This window comes from Tamandua tetradactyla, chromosome 18 (genome assembly GCF_023851605.1).
Source record: "Tamandua tetradactyla isolate mTamTet1 chromosome 18, mTamTet1.pri, whole genome shotgun sequence".
Taxonomy (NCBI): Eukaryota; Metazoa; Chordata; class Mammalia; order Pilosa; family Myrmecophagidae; genus Tamandua; species Tamandua tetradactyla.
Window position 1 is genome coordinate 34652 of NC_135344.1, and position 15896 is coordinate 50547.

General features: G+C 37.5%; 1 protein-coding gene across 13 annotated transcripts in view; it reads left to right on the forward strand.

The window, feature by feature from the left end:
* LOC143661895 (uncharacterized) overlaps positions 1-15896 on the forward strand; it is a 29459-nt gene extending 13563 nt beyond the window's left edge. For 2 of the 13 annotated variants that reach the window (XM_077135133.1, XM_077135134.1), the window contains exons 3-11: positions 909-980; positions 2994-4102; positions 4291-4419; positions 5893-5928; positions 8992-9085; positions 9681-9752; positions 10112-10180; positions 12902-13069; positions 15843-15896. In XM_077135133.1, the coding sequence (XP_076991248.1) occupies positions 3934-4102; positions 4291-4419; positions 5893-5928; positions 8992-9085; positions 9681-9752; positions 10112-10180; positions 12902-13007 (675 nt within the window). In that variant the 5' untranslated portion in view covers positions 909-980; positions 2994-3933 and the 3' untranslated portion in view covers positions 13008-13069; positions 15843-15896. Of the gene's footprint in view, positions 1-680; positions 981-2993; positions 4103-4290; positions 5965-8991; positions 9086-9680; positions 9753-10111; positions 10181-11107; positions 13070-15842 lie in introns of those variants that run through there. The other 11 variants (XM_077135135.1, XM_077135138.1, XM_077135136.1 and 8 more) reach the window with 11 other exon arrangements.

The window sequence follows — 15896 nt, forward strand, 5'->3', positions numbered from 1 at the left end:
GCTTGGGGAACCGCTGTTCTGATGCCCCCAGCCAGCCCGGGAAGCCACGTGTGTGGAAGGGGCTGCGGTCGCCGGCCACCACGGCTTGGGGGACTGCTGTTCTGAGGTTTCCAGCCAGCCCAGGAAGCCGTGTGTGGGGGAGGGTCACCGGCCGCCGCAGCTTGGAGAACCGCTGTTCCAATGCTCCCAGCTGGCCCAGGAAGCCACATGTGTGGAAGGGGCTGTGGTCACTGGAAACCGTGGCTTGGGGCACTGCTGTTCCGAGGCTACCAGCCTGCCTGGGAAGCCGCATGTGGGGGAGGGTTGCCAGCCACCGCGGCTTGGGGAACTGCTGTTCCGATGCTCCCAGTTGGCCTGGGAAGCCACGTGTGTGGAAAGGGCTGCGGTCACCGAAAACTGCGGCTTGGGGGACTGCTGTTCCGAGGCTACCAGCCGGCCTGGGAAGCCACATGTTGGGGAGGGTCACCGGCCGCCGCGGCTTGGCGAACCGTCGATCCAAGGTTTCCAGCCGGCCCAGGAAGCCGTGTGTGTGGAAGGGGCTCCGGTTGCTGCGGCTTGGGGAACCCGATCCAAAGCTCCCAGCCGGCCCGGGAAGGAGGGAGGGAGGGGCTCTGGCTGCCAGCCACCTCAGCCCGGGGAAGGGCACACCTCTCGGGGACCTCACCACAGCGGAGTCTCTTAGCCAGTCCAGCCATTCCTGAATGGGGTGTGCTGTGTGTCTGGTCTCTGTCGTGGCTCTGGGAGCTGTTCTCTACTGTTTATAGTTCTTTAGTAGTTGTTCTGGAGGAGGAACTAAGACCCACACACCTTACTAAGCTGCCATCTTCTCTGGAAGTATGTTGTGACCTTTTCCCAAGGCTATAAGAATGTAGATTAAAAAAATATCTTATTGAAACTCTCTTTCATAGGCTTCTCAACAATAATCAGATCAAGAAGATAACTAGTGAATCATTTGAGGACTTGAAAAATTTAAAATATCTGTAAGTGCATGGACAGTTCTTTAACTCCAAAGCATATGTTATCTATATTCGGACTATTTAATCATTGGGCTAAATTTTCAACTATTTGTGCATTATTGTAAATATATTCCTTTTTGAAAGAGGTTTTATTTTCAGGTGAGTGCAGTTTAGGCTGGGATTGTTAAAATGAGTTGCTGTCAGTATAAAGTGCTACCTTATGTGATTTTTAGTATTTAGCTTTTAAGCCTTAAATAAAATAGGTTGAGTACAATTTTAAGTGCATAGCCACTGAAAATCATTTTAGAAGTAGAAATCAGAATTCCTGAGATAAGGAAGGTGATAACTTACATTTGCTTGCTAATATGAACTGGCATACCTTTTGCAAAATTTAAGCTTTCATAGAAGTTTTGAATTGCAGAATCACTTAGGGGTTTTCCAGCAGTAGGGGAGATGTAAAGATATAAATTATGAATTCTTTTGGAATGTTGCCAATTCCCACTAATTTTCCTAGTATTTCTCTGAGTGGCTTTCACTGTTTCTTATGTTTTTGTAATTAAATTTAATTTTACTTTTTAAACTAACTTGATTCATTATCATTTAAAAAACCTTCTGTTGGATAAAATCAGCTTTGTAGTTTAGAAATGACATCTCCAGGAAGTACTGGTTTAATTCCCTTAAGAAGCACTTATTTTAAAATGAGAAAGTATTAATCAAACACTCAGATATAATTCTTGGTTCCAGATAGTTGAGAAACATGTGCCATATGTTTTTAGTAAATTTTTCTTAGTTTTAGAATTTAGCTAGCTTTTCAAATACACTCATTCTTAATGCAATTTAATTGAGATATATTCACATACCATATAATCATCCAAAGTGTACAATCAGTGGTTCAACAGTATCATCATTTATTTGTGCATTCATCATCACAATCAATTTTTAAACATTTTCATTACTTCAAAAATACATATAAGAATAAAAATGAAAATGAAAAGAACACCCAAAACATCCCATCCCCCTTATATCCCCTATTGTTTATATATTTTATGTACTTTTTTATTCACCTGTCCATACACTGGCTATAGGGAGTGTCAGTTAAAAGGTTTTCACAATCATACATTCACACTGTAAAAGCTATATAGTTATACAATTATCTTCAAGAATCAAGGCCACTGGAATACAGATCAACAGTTTCAGGTCAAATACACTCATGTTTTTGTTTTTGTTTTTGGCATGGGCAGGCTCTGGGAATCGAACCTGGGTCTCTCCAGCATGGCAGATGAGAACGCTGCCACTGAGCCACCATTGCCCACTCAATGCACTCATTTTTAATGAAGGATTTATAGCAATTATTTTTATTGAAAATTTATGTCATAAGTGAACCTAAACATCTTTATGTTGGTTTTTTAAAAAAAAAACACAATATCATATTGTTAGTGTTAATGCACATTTTGAAATCTGTTAAGATTTTAGATGTCAGTAGCTATTAGCCACAGAGCTAACTTTAAATGTTTATTCGAATGTTTTCCTCAAAAAGATGTTTGAAAGTATTATGTATAAACATTTTCTCCATCATTTTGGACATACTATACTAATTGTTAATATTATTTGGCCATTGCTAAAGCTATTGTTACTCATTTATAAAATGAGGAACAGACCTTCTGTTTATATTTTGAGCTTTTCTTTGCTTGCTTGCTTTTTTATAATTATTATTTTATTTTTCATTTTAAATGCTGTACAAGTTCCAGAGGGGAGCTTTAGATTTCTCATAAAACAGATTGCATTAGCTGATACCAACATTTGTAATGTGGTTGTTTTGTGTTTTTTTAATGTCTTGTCTGTTTTGTTTTAGTTTGCTTTTTAATTACTTAAGAGCACCTTAGTATTCACTCTGTGAACTTTTTTTATGTGAAGTAGTTTGGATACTCTGTTTTTCACTTAAGACAGTCTCTCTTAAAGGATACTTTTAAAGTCTTGTCTATTGGCCACTTACTCTCAAAGCATTCATGTGCAACCTTTCTTCCTTCTGTCCTACAGAAGCATGTCCATCATACCCACTGGCCATAGATAAGACAGATTCTGGGGATGGGATAACACAGTAGGCAGAAATAGAAGATGGATCATCAATGACTAAAAGAGCCAAAGAGCAGGGGATAGAGCTAAGAAGAGAAAGAATCCTGGTGTGACAACAGTACCTAGCTATTTGGAGTTCCCATCTTGTTCTTCTTGGAGAGACAGACCTCATTGGTAGGGCACATTTTGTGTGCTTGTGTCTCATTGGTAGAGCACATTTTCATAAGCACTGATCTAGGAGATAGTGTAACAGTGTTAAGAACTCTTCTGAATTTTATTGACCATTTCAGCCTTGTATATGTAGTGAGTAGTACCAAAGTATATTTTTAAAAGTTAAATTTTCATGTATTTCCAGGAACCCTACTTACTTCTAAATCCAAAAATCTCTCTCGTTTTTCAGATTTCCCAATGATGAAATGAACTCTTGAGCTAGTTAGTACACACACTCAAAGGATTAATCTATGATGAAGTAAAAAATTAATTATAATTTATTAATAGATGACCCATACCCAATTATTCTTATGAAAACAAATGCTGCCCAGTGTCTTTAAACACATAGCCACTCATGTTGGTTTGATTCATTTGCTTTACATGCTCTTTAAAAGAATACCTTTACTATGAAGTTTTAAATCATAGTTGCGATGTGATGTTAGTATTGATATTTGTTTTTTGTTTCACTCAAAAAGTTGGGCACAAAAACCCACATTCAGACTTACCTTCTGTCATGGTTAGGGACAGGTGTCAACTTGGCCAAGTTGTGGTACCTGTTTATCTGATTGGGCAAGCGCTGGCCTGTCTGTTGCAATGAGGACATTTCATAGGATTAGGTCATGATCACGTCAGCTACATCCACAGCTGATTCCATTTGTAATCAGCCAAAGGGGAGTGTCTTCTGCAATTAGTGATGCTAAATCCAATCATGGGAAGCCTTTTAAGGAGGACTCAGAGGAGACAGTTTGCATTCCTGCTTTGGCTGGTGAGCCTCTCCTGTGGAGTTCATCCAGGCCATCCATTGGAGTCATCGGCTTCGGAGCCTGCCCTGTGGATTTTGGACTCTGCGTTTCTATGGTCACGTGAGACACTTTCATAAATTTTATATTTGCAAGTGTTCCCTGTCGATTCTGTTTCTCTAGAGAACCCTAACTAATACACCTTCCTTAAGTATGCTGATAATAATGGAGATCAAAATAGTAGTTACTTTCTTACTGGAAGTATTCTAAGAGCTTTAAACATATTAATTAATTAATTAATTTTTTTCAAGCATCCTATTGGCACTGCTATTATCTCCATTTACAGAAGAAACTGAGGCTCAGAAAGGCTAACTGTCTTATTCAACATCACTCAGCTAGTAAGTGGCAGCCCAAGGACTCAAATCCGTGCAGCCTGATAAGTAAGTGCCATATTGTGCCTCTAGTGCTGGCACTGGGCTGCCAAGTGCAAGGGCTCGCAAGGCTTTATGAGGCAACCTTAGCAAATGTACAAAGAGGGAGAAGTGAGACCCACTTAGTGGATTGCAACAATTAAAGAAAGCAGAGCAGGTCCCTTTAAACTTGGCTCAGTGCCAAACATTAATTAAAATATATTGCAACACTTTGTCTTCTGTTATGAAGCATGCAGTATAATAAGTATTAAGGCAAAAAATGTGGCTTGGCAGGATAAGTACATAAAAACTCATTCATCGGGAATCAAATTTGTAAAGAAATTTCTGCCTCCAATCAAAATGTAGAAAAAGCTTGGATTTTGATTTGTACACCTATCTGCATCAACAATGAAGCCACATTGATTATAGAAGACGCCAATAGCACTATATGTCACCGTGTATCTGAGTACAGAAATGTTCTATTATTTAAAGCACAGTTTTTGAAGTTCATTGGATCTTTGCTCTTACGGAATTGTATTATGAGGGAGACAGCTCCAAAACCAAAAGTCATGCCAAAATAGATGAGTATCTTCAATATATGGAGTTTTGTAGTTCTTTTTGAAATTGTGATACACTTTGCTATGAAAATCTTCATCTTTGCTAGGTTAGAGGTCAGATGTTTGTAAAGAGCCAGATAATCTATATCTTAGGCTTTGTGGGTCATATGGTGTTTGTTACAAATACTCTGCCACTGTAGCCCAACGGTAGTCATAGAGTGTATAGATATGGTTGTGTACAGCTGTGTTCCAGTACAACTCTATTTATGGACACAGATATCTGAATTTCATATAATTTTCAATGCTGCAAAATATTCTTCTTCTGATCTTTTTAAACTATTTAAAAATGTGAAAGCTATTTTTAGCTTTCAGGCCATACAAAAATAGGTGGCAGGCCAATTTATGTGATCCTTCTAGAAAATCCTTGCTGCTTCTGTTTTATGAGAATAAAACTTTGGGTGCAAGAGTGAGTCAAGACACCATTCAGTCTTCATGTTGTTTACTCCCCAAGTCATTTCTGGATATTTTCACATTCTGTCAATATCAGCTATAGAATATCATATTCAATGCATTTTTTTTCTATAATGAAAATTTTGCACATGTTTTTGGTGAAGTGGTTTTATTATGTTCAGGCTTTTAAGCAAATGTGTCATCAACAATTTATAAGTCATAGTTTAAGGATCTATAAATTATGTAATGACAAATAGGAATGATTTGACCATCTCCAGTTTAGACATTTATTTTTGATCAATTTGATATTTTCTTTTTAGAAAGGGAAGGTGAGCCTCTGTGAGAGGAACCATACTTACCATGTAAATGTTTTGCTCGTACTCTAATACAATCCTTAATTTTAAATGTCTCCATATGTCAACTTAATTCTTCTTTTCCATCTTAAGTTATTACCTCTTGTTTGTGTGCTAATCCTCCCCAATGTTTCTTGTTTCAGCTAATTGTACAAGAATGAAATCCAGTCAATTGACAGGCAAGTATTTAAGGGACTTGCCTCTCTAGAGCAACTGTAAGTGCCCTTTCTCTTCTGAGGTTTAATTTCTTTGATATCATCTGCCTTTTTGCCTCTCATAGGAACATTGACTATTTTTGCATGATGCATGCCTATACCAAATGGGGTGGAGATAGCTAAACCTAGTAATATGTGCATGAAAATGAAAAAGCAGTGATTGACTGTTTATTCATCCTTCTGTCAAAGTGCCCTTCTCTCCAACCATCTGTACATCCATTTTGCATTTATTTGGTTTCTACTGTACACCAGATCTTGTGCTATGCATTTGTGATACAAAGAAGAAGACAAATTCCCTGTCTTGGTGGTCCTCACAATTTAACAGGAGCAAGTAAAGCTCTTTTGTGGTAGAAGGATCCAGTGCAATGGGAGAAGAGGGGGTTGGTTTTATTGCACACTATTTCTTTTTTCTTTTTGTGACTGCACATATGTCATTTATTTTCTTCATTTATGATGTCATTACTTTGGAGAAAGCAAACTTTTCAAAGTTCATGTATTTATAGTTAGTATACATGGGATGTAATTAAACCCCATCTTTGGTTTTTTGTCAATGAAATCAGACTTTGCTATGAAGTCAGCATGTTAATTTCTCAATAGAATATATTGTTCAAAGGATTTTTTTTCCTGGTTTGTTTGCTTGGCCACTCATGTTTCACTAAATTAGCTAAACCAATTTCTGAAAAGTTCAAGTTAATGTACAGTTTTACCAAAGTGGATGGAAAACAGCTGAAGTGTGTTGTAATGCAGTATGACATTCTCCTGCTGCAAATATTTATTTGTTTTCAAATTTCATTGGTTGAATGAGCACAGACATATTTTCAAAACACTTAAGAGCTTTGGAGAACTCTCCCTGAAACCATGTGATTTAGAAGTACACAGAGTGCTCATATATCTAGATAAGTATTTATTTATTCAAGTAGGAATGGCTTTCCTGTGCTTATTGTACATGGCATAAAATATATTTTGAGGAGATGAAGTTATGTATAATGGGTTGAATAATTTCTTCTTCAGAGAGTCTGAAACAAAGAGTTTAGATCTTAGCAAAAACCGATGGGAGTATCTAGAAAACATCTAGATTTAGGGACAGATTCATGAAGGCACTGTATTCAACAAGTTTTCAACATAAAATGGGGCAACAAGATATTCATAACAGACAATTATAAAATCATGGCTATAATTTACATGTACTGAAAAGACTAATATTAGGTGAACATTAATTTTTAAAGAAGAAAGGGGCAAAGTCTGGGAAGAAAACAGGAGGAAATATCAAAAACATATATGAAGTAGTTCCATAATCATAGCTAGACAATTCCACATGTACCTGGAAGAGGAAATTCTCTTTTAATTTTGTGGTTTATGGTGTGCTTCTGGATAAGCATTTGTGTAAAATTGATGCTTTGTAAGGATCAGTTATAATTAGAATTTGCGACTGTGGCTATTTGCAGATCTACATCTGTCTTACATTTTGCTTCATATCAGTACCATAATATCGTAAGTTGGATGACTTTTATTTTCAAAGTCCTAAATTATAGCTAATTCACTGTTTTAAAATCATTTGGTTAAAAAGCAGTTAAAGCCTTTTGGGAGTGGGTCTGTGGGTAGGAGGAGCTGTAAACTGAACAAAGGGAAATGCCATCACCCAGCTGACTGGAAACTTTAGATACTGAATTTTTTGACTGAACAATTTGATGATCCCAGGAGAGTACTTTGAGTCAGGCTGCCTTTAAAATCAGTATCAGGTTGCTAGGAGCCTGTTCTAGTTTGCTAGCTGTCGGAATGCAACACACCAGAGATCAACTGGCTTTTAATAAAAGGGGATTTATTTCATTAATTCTTCAGAGGAAAGGCAGCTAACTTTCAACTGAGGTTCTTTCTTATGTGGGAAGGCACAAGACGATCTCTGCTGGCCTTCTCTCCAGGCCCCTGGGTTCCAACAGCTTTCCCCAGGTTGACTTCTTGCTGCATCTCCAAAGGCCTGGGATGAGCTGTGAGTGCTGAGATGAGGAATGCTGAGCTGCTTGGGCTGTGCTACGTTGCACTCTCTCATTTAAGCACCAGCCAATTAACTCAAACATCATTCATAGCAGCAGGCACACCTCCTAACCGACTGCAGATGTAAATCAACAACAGATGAGGTTCACCTACCATTGGCTAATGTCCACAGCAACAGAACTAGATGCCTTCACCTGGCCAAGTTGACAGCTGAATCTAACCACCACAGAGCCTCAGCAGTTGAGACTTTCATTTCATTCAATAAAGATTGTTGAGTATGTGAAAAGATAAAGAGACAATGAGGACCCTGTCATCATCATCATCATCAAGGAATGCACTGTGTAGGGGGAGGTAAGCGGATCAGCGAGGATCCGGAGTCAGGTATTGTTCTAGTTTGCTAGCTGCTGGAATGTGACACACCAGAGACAGATTGGCTTTTAATAAAAGGGGATTTATTTTGTTGGTTCTTCAGAGGAAAGGCAGCTAACTTTCCACTGAGGTTCTTTCTTACGTGGAAGGCACAAGATGGTCTCTGCTGGTCTTCTCTCCAGGCCTCTGGGTTCCAACAACTTTCCCCAGGGTAATTCCTTTCTGTATCTGCAAAGGCCTGGACTGAGCTGTGAGTGCTGAGATGAGGTATGCTGAGCTCCTTGGTCTGTGCTACATTGCTTTTTCTCATTTAAGCACACCAGCCAATTAAGTCAAACGTCATTCATTGCAGCAGGCACACCTCCTAGCAGACTGTAGATGTAATCAGCAACAGATGAGGTTCACGTGTCCACAGCAACAAAACTAGGTGCCTTCACCTGGCCAAGTTGACAACTGAATCTAACTACCACAGCTGGTGACCATAAAATTACAGTTATTTCAAAAAGTTAAATCTCTAATAGTGTTGAGAGTAAGTTTTGAGAAAGCTTTCTTTTGTTTTGATTTATGATAAAGAACTGTAACTGTCAGTATTTTAATTCAGTTACTCATTTGGGTCCCCAGAGTCTCTTGAAGTAGTAAACATTTAAAAACTGTGCTTATTGGCAGTGAATGTGGGAATGGCTTCCTCTCTTCTGGCAGTATGTGGAAAGGAGGTTCACATAACCGAAGCACTAAGCCATTTATGCACCCAGTTAGAAGGGTGAGTGCTTATGTTTTACATAAGGAAAAAAGCAGTGTTCGAGAAAACAGTATTCAGAAAAATTGGGGGAAATGAGTTATACCAAAAATGTGTAAATTACAGAAAGTAAGGAGACATCTTGAATGGTATATTTAAATGACATTAGTCACGTAGTTTTATATGTACTATAATTTAGATTATGTTGATGGATTTTTATGAAATATCCATTTTTCATAAATATAACCACAAATTTCTTGTTTTATCCTCTTTCTATTATGCAGTTCAAGGGTGTGAATTACATTCACAATATTGGGCCACTTAAGTATCCATATATTTTGAAAGTGAATGCAACAGGACTGAGTTTTCAGCTTAAATGCTACAGAGACTCAGTATGTGTAGATCTTATTTTATATTAAATATTGCCGAGCAGTTTTATGAAAGGCCATGCCCATTTCTTCAGTTTTATTTAATCTTCCTATGTGATGATTTCATTTGCTTCCCATGTAGTATAAGAAATCTAGAAAGTTACTGACATTTCAATTTGATCAGAAAATCTGGATCTGAAAAAATAATTAAGTTTAAATTGTTTCTTTTTCTATTTATAAAACTCCTCTAGATACCTGCATTTTAATCAGATAGAAACTTTGGATCCAGAATCATTTCAACATTTACCAAAGCTTGAGAGGCTGTAAGTTGTATTTTGCTCTTTAACCTTACATTTTTACTTGAAGGTCATTAGTGTCTCTGGCTTCTGCTCATTTTCTTTGTAGAGTTTAGGTCAGTGCCCATGAAAATATCTGAAAACTGTTTTGGTGCACAATCTATCTTGCTGGGCTAATTAACAAGTCAGAATTTGGGTTTATAATTTTCCTTATTTCTGAATGATCATGAGATAGTAAAAAAAAACCAAGTTCTTTTCTGAATTAACATTGCTTTTAAATTCATTTCTACTAAGTAAATATAATCACTGAACTATGAATAAAAGCTAATATACTGCTTGTACTCTTTCTACAAAAAGTTGATTTGTTATATTCTCTCTTTCAACAGATTTTTACATAACCAAATTTCACATTTAGTTCCAGGAACATTTAATCACTTGGAATCTATGAAAAGATTGTAAGTATAATACCTTTTGTGTTTCCTTTTCAGCAAAATCTAATTTCTCTGTGTTATTCATTTACCTGGTTCTTTTTAATCGGGGATTATGGAGTGCTTATAATAATCAGAATATGCGTTATGAAAGAGTAAAGACATATGGAGAACAGATTAAATCAATTAAAATGTAAAATGAATACATGGATGACTCAGAGAATATGACAATAAATTAGTCTTTTAATAGGGACCATGAGATCAGTCACCAAAATTAGAAGAGGAAGACTTTTTTTTAAAACCATCTTTAAATTCTTGAAATAAATTTTTAATGCTGTGGTGCGTATTTTACTCTAGACTCAGTCTAGACAGAGTCTCTATACTCTATTCCATCCCTTTTATTTTAGGGTGCATATAACTAAAATTTATTAAGTACACTGAAGACTATCCATTTTTTAAAGACCTCTACACATAAGTTCTCTTTATACTAAGTAATGTCTTACAATCAAAAGAAAGTTATTTGACATCTTTTTGTTTTCCTTCATCATCTTGAAAGTCATTATTTTCGGTTAGATACTGCTGAGTGCCTGTTCTGTAGAATTCAATGAACTAGACCCAAGAGAAATATAGAAAACTTGGAGAAACAAACTCTGATCCAAAAGGGATGTTTTGTTTGTTTGATTCTCTTCAGTGAAATAAAATAAAATAAGACATATACCTTAAGACTATTTTTTATTTTTTTCTTTAGGATAGGTAAGAAATCACCAGCCAAACTAAGAACTACATTCTGGTTTGGACAATAGGATAAAATTCCTTTATAATTGATAGATGAGAGAGCGTAGCAAAGAAATTGCCAATAAATTACTGCAGGATAGAACCAAGAAGAGTTTAAGGTGGATGAAGTTTAATTAGAATCTGGAATATACTGACAGTCATTTTTTTCTCTATTTTCAGGTTCCTTCCAGATGTTTGGCAAACTCCTTGTAGATGAATGCCATCTTTTTTATCTAGATACTTCCCTTTCTCTCTTCAGTTTGCTCAGCTATGTGACTCACTCTATAAAATCTTAGGTTTAGATCCAGGTAACATTTTACCAGTACTAGGTAGAGAGTGCTCATGGCATCCCTGTTCCTGTATCTGTGCCAAAGAACTCTCTAACCTCCCCTTCCAGCATTGCAACCGTCCTTGTGAATCCACAGCTGCCCTCCCCACCCATCCCATCTCCTCTGTTCCCTCTGGGTTCCTGATAGCAGTGGCCTCATTGAATGTGTCAATTTTCTCACTTCTGAAACATACAGGGCTGGTGTGTTTCTTCCTCTGGCACTCTCCAGTAAGGACTGCTCATATACAAGCCATCTAATTTACTCATCAGAGTTTAAGCCTATAGTTCTGTACTGAAATGTACAGGTTATACTTTTTAGCAGTAGGTTTTAGAGTCACCTGGAGCTGGTTCAGATATGGGGTCCACCACAGCTTGTTGAGTGTGCTTATGTAAATTAGTCAGCCTCTCCAAGTCACAGCATAGAAATCATACCATACTGGAATGGCATTATTTCTGCATTTTACTTAATAGATTATTGTTATACCTGTTTGTCAAAACAGTGACAATTTCATTAGTAGGATCAATTTCTGTCAGTTGACTCTGTGAGCTAATCCTGGAGAAACAATGGTTGGGAGAAGTAACTTCACTCAGTCCTCAGTCTCCTCTCTCACTGTGAGAGCTTTTGGCTATGTGAATAGGAACTTTGTTTTAAGCTTAACTTAAAATCCAGGCTTTGCCACATTGTAGCTTTCTGACCCTGAGTAATTCACTTGAACTTCTCTGGATCTCCTTTCTTTATTTCCACATTAGAGATCTAGTACCTACCTCATAAGATTTTTAATAATGAGTCAATTCATAGAAAACTCAGATGACAGTGTATGTCTTTAAGTGTTGTCTAGCTATTTCTAGCACTCCTTTCTCTATTACTACTATGCTTTTGTATGGGGTTTAACTGAACAAACAACAATCTTTTCCAATGGTGGAGGCAAAAACATCAAAACAAAGCCAAAACAACTACCTGCCTATATTATACTTTTTGAGAGATATGTCAGGCTTCAGAATGACACTTCATCAGAAATTTCCCAGAGAAATTTATTTATATATAATTTTTTGCCTTATGGTTTTAGAAATAAACCCTAGGCATAGGATGCAACTCTATTGTAATAGTCTACCTTTTAGGATGCTTAAGGATTAAGTGAGATAATGTATAATAATACAGTTCCTGATATGTTGAGTTCAATGGTGGTGATAGTTTTGTTGTTGTAATTGTTATCATTGGTTTTTCTGCATGCTTCCTGTCCTATCTCATTCTTAGAACTTTTCTTGATTGATGCAGCCTATATTTGTCCTTTGTCTTGAGCTTAAAATATATTTGAGCACTCATTTTAATCATTCACTGCCTTGTTCCATCTTTATCTAATGTTATTCTAGGTCATTTTTTTTTTACTCTTGGGTTTTTATTTTATTGAATTATGTATATAGACTTCACTTCCCCAACTAGCCCAAGGCTCTGAGGGCTGGACTGTCTCAGAATTTGTTGTAAAAAACATAGTCTTATCCCAAAGCTTTATAGCCATTAAGCACCACTATGGGTTTGTTGATTCAAGTTCATTTGTGATTTTGGGATCAAGAGGCCCTTGTCTGTCTAAGATGGATTAACATTTACTTATTTCCATTTCTCACTGGCTGCATCTTCCTTTGCAAAGGCGGCTGGACTCTAACGCACTTCACTGTGACTGTGAAATCCTGTGGCTGGCAGATTTGCTGAAGACCTACGCCAACTCTGGTAACACCCAAGTGGCAGTGATGTGAATATCCTAGAAGAATCCAGGGACAATCCATGGCAATCATCACCCCAGAAGAGCTTAACTGTGGTGAGTTAAGCACTTGGTACTTATGCTAGTGGAGCTCAGCTCTATCGGGCATCTCAGTTTAATCTCCACTGTCTGTTTTGTTGTGTTGGCATTCCAGTAATGATTTTATGATGTATCACCAGCTCTTCATTTGCAGTGTCCTTCTAAAAATCACTTCATGGCTGGGATCTGATAAGCAGCCTCCTTTGAGAAGCACTGCTCTATAGGATCTATAAGAAACTATTTGGTAATATAGTTAGGTCCTACTTTAAGGGTCCCTTGCTACATAGCAAAGCAAAATGGAACAAACTGCCACTACTGCTCCCTCATGTCCCCTCCAAGTATCTGTCTTTGAAAACTGAGCTGCCCTACTCACAAAACTAATTGATGGTGATAGAAGTGAGGATGGTAGTTACTTGTAGGGTGGTGCCCAGTGGTGGATATCAACTGGGAATGGGCATGAGGGAGCCTGAGTGGGAGCTGGAAATGTTTGGTGTCTTGATCTTGGTGGTGGTTACACGGGAATATATGTATGTGAAAGTTCATCAGTCAGTATGCTCTAGGTTTGTGCACTTTACTGTACATATGTAATGCCATAATAAAAATAAATTACCATAAGAAAAGAAACAAAAATCAGATTACAGGGCAGAATCTTCTTTGTAAACACCCAAGGAATTTTTCAGCATTTTCTTTTCTTACAATTTACTTTTTTTTGTTGCTATAATGAGGTTTTCAATTGTTTATCCAAAGTATTCTCCTTTTTCCTATATTAAAAACATTTCAGTGGTAGAATGTTTGCCTTCCATGCGGGAGACCCAGGTTTGATTCCCAGACCATGCACCAAAACCAAAACCAAAAACAATAACATAAAGGAATCTAAAAATCAGTAAATATACATGATCTTACTAATAACGTAAATGAATTTGTCATAATTTTTTTTCATTTATAAATTTTATCCTTTGTGTATGTATTTTTCCCAATAATTGCCCTCAGCTGCAGGGAGGTGCCTCCCCCCCACCAAGTTTTACTTTTTATCCATATCTGTATCCAAATGTTGGTTGGTGAAGGGGCTACAAAACCTCCCGTCCCTCACTTCAGTGTGGCAAAACTCTGCAGGATACCCCAGTTCCAGGGCTCCTTTTGGGATCAATTGAGGCCAGTATTGCAACTGCATCTGAGCCCAACTTCTCCCTTCACCCAGTCCTGCGGCCCTAATTCTCCCACAGGTATTGCCCCTTAAGAAACTCCCCAATAAAAATCCTGCAATCTTAAATCCCTCCCAGATGAAACAAGTTCAAAACAGTTGCATAATATAAGATTGTTGACATTGCATTATTTTGAGGTTGTTTAGTTGAGTAACTATAATTATTTTTTATGACAGCTCTATTGAGATATAATTCACACACCATTAAAATACACCTTTTATAAGGTACAATGAGTAATTTTTAGTATATTCACAGAGTTGTAGAGTCTGATTAATGAATTAGTAATGAAAAAAATATTGAAAATGTTCTTTTCTGATAGTGATGGGGAGCCATAGAAAGATATGATAAAAGAAAGACAGGATGAGGTTTATATTCTAGAAAGCCCTTTGGCAGCTGTGCAGAGAGTGAATCAAAGGGTGTTATGAGTGGAAGCAGCGAGACCATTTGGAGGCTGGCACAGTGATCCCAGAGGCTCCAAAGGCCTTAGAGCAGGAGGATCTGAGAAAGCCCAGCATCTTACTATAGGAAGCGAGGCCTGAGTCACCTTAGGCCTGAGTCAGAAATGCATCCCAGGTTTCTGATGTGAGCTACAAAATGCATGGGAACAGACAGTTCTCTGCTTTAGAAAATGGAAGGGAATTGTTCAAGAGTAGTACAAGTTAAATTTTAGACATGTTGAGTTTGACATTGCTGACCATATTTTGCGCTATTAAGATGTCAGATGTGCAGTGTATTGCGTACACACATATATGTATGTGTCACCACAAATACTATATGGTAGGTGAAGGAGTACCTTAAGGCTTGGAGAGGTTGAGTATCTTTTCAAAAATCTTTGAAGTTTGTAAGTGACTAAGGCAAGAATTGAATGGAGGTCTGCTAATGATCATGCTGGATTTCTTATTGGCCACCAAGGAGAGCTATCCTGGAGGTGGTTGCATATGTAGGCTTGGAGTTCAGGAGAGATCCCTGCACTATAGGTAAATGATTGGGAACTATATAAGCAGTTGAGAATCTCCTCATAGAACATCAGAGTGTGGGAAACAGCTAGCATTCAGGAGGTAGAAGCTTCTATAGAGAAGCCCATATCTGTTGGGGTCAGAGGCATTAGAGGAGGGACACATAGGAAGGACATATAGTGCAGCTTTGTCATCTATGCTGCACTAGGCATTCTATAGATTTTTACTCTCAGGTTAACTTCTAGATAAAAATCATTATTTTTCAATGTTATTCAATAAAAATAGTTATTAACTGAGTGCCCCTATATAAAGGGGTTATACTGTCTTAAAGAGTAGATAGACCATGGAAGGCGATTATTTGATGTTTGTCTGAACACATCAAATAAGATTCTTAGAGAGTGGTATCCCTGAGGCATTACAAAAATGCTCTGTAAAAACTCGTACCATAAAATGATGTTCCCTATAGAGAAGCCAATCTGTCATTTTTGTGAGGGCACTTAAATATTTGTGTTTGAGATACATTTTTGGACATTTGTGTTCTTTTGAACATGAGGAATTTGCTTTTTTTAATCTTCTTTAATTTTACTTGACACTTTAAAACTAATAAGGTTTCCATTTCTTTGTTTGGCACAGAAAGGCCAAGGATTATGTCAGAGCCACAAGATGCAGATGTGACCTCTGGGAACA